The sequence below is a fragment of the Drosophila ananassae genome, chromosome 2R, assembly GCF_017639315.1.
Source record: "Drosophila ananassae strain 14024-0371.13 chromosome 2R, ASM1763931v2, whole genome shotgun sequence".
Lineage (NCBI taxonomy): Eukaryota > Metazoa > Arthropoda > Insecta > Diptera > Drosophilidae > Drosophila > Drosophila ananassae.
This window is the reverse complement of record NC_057928.1, coordinates 7,431,315-7,436,508: the sequence shown is the minus strand read 5'-3', so window position 1 is coordinate 7,436,508 and position 5,194 is coordinate 7,431,315. Positions and strand designations below refer to the sequence as shown.

The following is a 5,194-nucleotide window of genomic DNA, read 5'->3' as shown; positions in this document are numbered from 1 at the left end:
AACATGAATGGAAATCGAATGGATGGATGGGTGGTGGTCGGTCGAAGCAGGGCTTGGTGGAGTGGGGTGGAAGGCATTCAATATCAATTTCGGGAATTTATAGCAAGCCGAAAAGTGAGTGGAGTAAATTGAAGTTTGAAATGTGGCGGCTACAACATGCCAGATTCCACGGAATGCGAACTCCGGCCAAGAATCCGGAACGCTTCAGCGCCCCGGACCATTTGATCATTTTACATTTTTACAACTTTCTGATTGGATTGCGATTGCCGTCATCGAACTCTAAGGTGGCACTAAATCTAAGCAGTTGGCTTAAACAGTTGCCCTCGCCCCACGATGTGTTGAAGACTTGAAAGTTTCATGACCATTTGAGTGGACCGATGTTGAAAGAAATGTTGAAAGAAGTTTCTACATAAAATATCTTGATTAACAAAAAAGGCTAATTGTGGATTTTGATTAAATTCTAACTCATGTCCTAACGAGTCAGGACAAGAATCCTTAGCAAATAAAACATAGCACACATTTATGGGCCTGTTCCTACAACATCACTCATACGCAGTGTGTTCAGGATATTCGATTCTGTTGCAATATCTGGAATTAATTATTAGTGCGTTTTAAGTAAGTGATTCTTTTGAAGAGAATGTATATCCTTCAGGTCCACCCCATTTGCATGTGTGTGCAATTGGCATTGTCTTTGTGCTGCGCTGCTGTGCTTTTATCCACTCCGGCTCTTGGGCTGCTACCGATATGGGATAAGTGCTTCCTGCCGATGCAATTGCTGCATCTGGCTCTAATGATGCCATAATTGCCTTTGTTCTGCTTGCCAGACTGTAAGTGATATGAGTGCTCCCTACCTGCTTGTCGCCTTGTTCTCGTCCTCGTTGTCTTGTTTCGTTGTCATTGTTGGGCGGATAAGTGCCGAGTCCTCGTCAAAGTGCACATAATCGCCCGGGCGGACAAGGCGGTGTCCTTAAAGCTGCTCGGATTTTCTAAAACGAGGGTATCAGTATTACAGTTTCCCAATCGCAGAGCGAACGAAGTGGGTGGCTGGGGTAGATTATTTCAAAATCTCCCGGAGAAACAAAATCACAGAGCCGAAAGGGAGAGAAAGGCGGGGTGCATCAAAATAAAAGTCAAAAGTGTTGCCAAAGCATAAAATGGACGACAGTCCGTGAAATTAAATGCCAGCAGGACATTGAAAGCGAGCTGAGTCCTGTCACTCCCTTTTTGGCTCTCCTCCCAATTCCCAGTTCCAGTTCCAGTTCCCAGGGAAAATGTAAAAATGAAAAAAAAACGAGAATACAAGCGATTTGTATTGCTGCCAGGATGGGGCAGCGAAAAAATTCACGCACAATTATTTTGCAACGACAAAAGTCATTAAAGTTCGCCTTTGTTATGTGGCAAATGTTTATGTAAAATTTATTTTGTTTCCGCTTTATAAAAGCACTGTCATAGAGGGCCAGAGACAAAAATAGAAATAAAAACTGCAAAAAAACAAGTAAACCAGCAGTAAGAGCGGGAAAAGCGGCACAGAAAGTTGCATTGTTTATGTTTATGGCTGTTGGCACATGCTTTATTTTTACGCAGATTTATTTATGGCTATTTTTACTGCATATTCTTCAGCTGCTACTGCCGGGATCCTCTTGTAACCTCAATTCCCCAGACAGCCAGAGTCCGGAGTCCAAAGTCCGGTGCCCGGTGTCCGGAATTCAACAAAAACAAAATCCTTTCTTTTTTCTATTGATTTTTCACTGGCCAGAAGCGATTATTTGTTTTGCATTTTCCACGCCGTCACCCAAATGACCCCAACACAGAACGCAGGATGGGTTTTGAGGATTTTTCAGGGCAGCCTGAATGTGATGGCATCTCGAAGAGCAAATCCCATGCAGACATCCCAGCCAGGTCTTGTCTAATCCCGACCATTTCACGCTCCCCTGGACCCCAACACTTTGTGCAAATATTTATTGACTCTGGAGCTCTTTTGCATTGAATTATCATCCTGGCTGTCATATGTACATGGGCCATGAAGGACCACCACCACCTTCACACCACGCACCAATTCCCAGCGCCTATTAACTCGTGACAACGACATCTGATTTCCCAGAGGCACATTTCCTGCAACTTACACAACACAACAATTCAAATTGCATTTATCTAATTTCGGTCTAAACACGCAGCCGCAGCCTTGGACTTTGCTCGAAACATGTGTGATTTCCCCAAGCGATGATGGGCTTTGTTTTCGTGTGTTGGCCAGCTCTGATCATGTTAACCGCAAACATGATTGAGCCGAGAGAGCAGCAAGTGATTATTCAATGCCTTCTGCACTCGGCAAACATTATTTGCACTCCATTCGAGTGGCACGGGGCGAAGGCCTAATCCCATTGATCAACTGGCTTTCAAAGCTAATGATTCACTAGCTGGGCCATTCAGATATTCCATGCCATCAGTATCCCCTTTCTACAAAACTCCCCATCTACAAATCCCGTACAGCGGAGGAGTACACGGGAGCTGTATTGATTTACATGTCCATGTTTATAGTACAATGGCAAATCCGCGACTCAGCTCAACTTTTACAGGTCGTCGTGCATTTCAATTGATTCCCCATCCGAGAGCAAAAAGCTGAAAGCTGAAAGCCGTTTGTTTTTCATGTTAGTCGTGGAACTAGTCCTGGAACACCCAGGCTTTGTTGGGCGAGTATATCCAGGGACGAGCAAGAGGGTGGGTATATCCATTTCCTGCCACGGATGCCTAACTAAAAATAAAAGAATATATATGTAGATGTATAAAAAACAATGGAGCTCCGCAAATTACTTGCCAGCAGATGCACACAGTCCCCTGGCAGCTGCTCCTGTCGCTTTAAAGCCAATGTGCCGTGAAATCGGCCCGGCAACTCAATTATGCGGCATGCAGAAAGTGGCAAGCGGCCATAGGATTCCCTCTGAAGTCGATCGAATTGAATTGCAACGGATCGGATCGGCTGGGATTAACATTCACACACGCACTTGGCTTGCTGGCCTTGGGTCGGCAAAAGTATTTATTTATTTGTGCATTATTGAAAATCATTAAGCATTAAGTATTAAAAGATTAATGCGGCGGTTGACCGAAACAATTTATATTTAAAAAAAAAAGTGTTAAGTCGCACGATGGAATACCCTTACGGCGTTGGCAGGCGCTTTCGGAGTATTCCAGCATCGGGGGGTCCATAGGGGGAGTCCATATTCCACAAGTTCGTCTGAGCAGGTTCCCCACCAGCCTCGATATCGTTTCCCACCTTCTCAACATCATTGGTGTCTTCTAGTTTGGAAGCATCTTTAAAAACCTCTTTCTTCGGAGAGGGTTCTTTACGAGATATTTCGGGCTTGTCTTTCATCTGACTGGATTGTTTTTTCTTCCGATTCTTGCAAATTTTTACATTACGATTGCCGGAACCAGGAGTTTTAATGGTGCTAGTGGGCAATTCCTTAACTGGAGTCTGATCCCAATCTTCAATCATATGAGGAATTTGGATGCCACAACAGCGAGGAAACCAGCCTCGAATGGGACCTTTACGTCTTGATCCTAATTTCTTCTCCTCTTCGGTGATTTCCCGCTCCCCGTAGAGCCATAAAGCCTGAAAGCGAGTCACTTTAATACGATCTCCCGGCTGCAGAGCAATGCGAGGATCGTCGTTGCAAGGAAACTGCATGGCAACCAGCAAGCCCTGGGAGAGTATCGGCACCCAATGTCCGGTGGCTTCACGAATGCACTTGAATAATTGAGTATTGGCCCGTTTGTCCTTCTTCTGGGCCAGTTGTTCAATGGTGAGTGTGTACTGGTGACAGCCAGGACGAACTGGAAAGTTGATGCCGTCGTTTCTGGGGAAAAAGACCTCCTTTAAGTTGGCTTTCCAACCAAGGTTGTAAGGATAATCAAAGGGTTCGATGCAGTTCTGAATGTCCTTATCGCGGCGATATCTTGCCTTCTTCAGAATCCATGTTTCGATATCGGTGCGATTCAAGAGAATAACCCTTCCTTGCATGTGCAACAACTTTATGCAAGCCAGTCCCACGCCCACGGCTATGGCAAAGGACATTATAGACGAGAAGGCAGTGTGGTGGTTCAGCGTCACGGTTGCCAGTTCAGGGTACCCATTCTGGATCAACCAGCTCTTGGTGACGCCTCGGATGAATGCATACGCCAGGATCCAGGACGATTGAATCGCTCCTGTGAGAAAAAACATCAAAAAGAAGAAGAAGCTGGCCTGGTTGTTCCATCCTACACAGTTGCTGATCCAAGGGCAGTGGTGGTCCATCTTGAGGACGCACCGGTTGCAGCGGCGGCAGTGATGGGACCGAGGCGCCTTGTAGCCATCGCATTTCTGGCAAAACTGCAGAAACTCCACGTCTTTTGGATTCTCTGGATGCCACTTCCTGGGCAGATATCCCGGACCCACTATCAGACATCTTACAAAGTTGTAAATGAGTCCCAGCGTGTTGATCCAGATCAGGACATAATTGATCAGTGATCCAAGGGACGTACTGGGCGGCCACCACATCGAATTCATGGTCAAGGTAGTCCAGGTCACAAAAAAGGTCAACGAGAAGACGACCAGCGGTCCCCAGCGCAGGAAACGCCGCAGATCGTCCTTTAACTCGTTCATTCTTTATATATTTCTTTCCAATAAATCCAAGTGACTGAATATCCGACTTGTGTGAGAGTCTGATTATGACTGTCATTTGAAATCGTTTGAGCCCGAAAATCTAGAGTAATTACTGGCCAGCCTACTTGGCCCGCCCGAACCAGTGGCTGGCCCCCCTGATGCCGGATTAATTAAAAGAGCCTGGCCACAGAAAACCCGCGGCGATGTGTGTAATTAAATAAAGCACAACTATTTAAAACAGCCATTTCGCGATAATTTATAAAACTTATACCCAGGTATTGGCAACAGGCATTGAGACCTGGCCAGGCGGTCCTGGCCCTCTACATACGCACGTATGTGTCTGCTCTTAAGCCGCAAATGAAAAATATTTTAATCATAAAAAATGCAAATAAATTTAAAAACAATAAAAGTGCAAAATGCGGGCCATAAATAAAATGCAGCCTTAGTGATGCACGGTCGTCGGCATCGTTGGGCGGATGGTAAGCCTTTCCGAGTTGTTGGTGTTATTATTATTATTAAGAATTAATAGCAATATTTGCTGTTGCTCTGTGGCTTAAA

The 5,194-nt window shown here is 45.3% G+C and overlaps 1 protein-coding gene across 1 annotated transcript; it reads right to left on the bottom strand.

Annotated features, from left to right (window-relative positions):
- Positions 1–2,999: 2,999 nt before the first annotated feature.
- On the bottom strand, positions 3,000–4,718 carry LOC6506222 (palmitoyltransferase ZDHHC6). Its single transcript, XM_001958282.4, has one exon. It carries the CDS (start codon positions 4,634–4,636, stop codon positions 3,152–3,154), a length of 1,485 nt encoding a protein of 494 aa, XP_001958318.1. The 5' UTR covers positions 4,637–4,718; the 3' UTR covers positions 3,000–3,151.
- Between the last annotated feature and the right edge of the window lie 476 nt (positions 4,719–5,194).

What these genes read in the sequence shown, in the direction of transcription:
- LOC6506222 (XM_001958282.4), bottom strand. Translation starts at nt 4,636, where the DNA reads ATGAACGAGTTAAAGGACGATCTGCGGCGTTTCCTGCGCTGGGGACCG.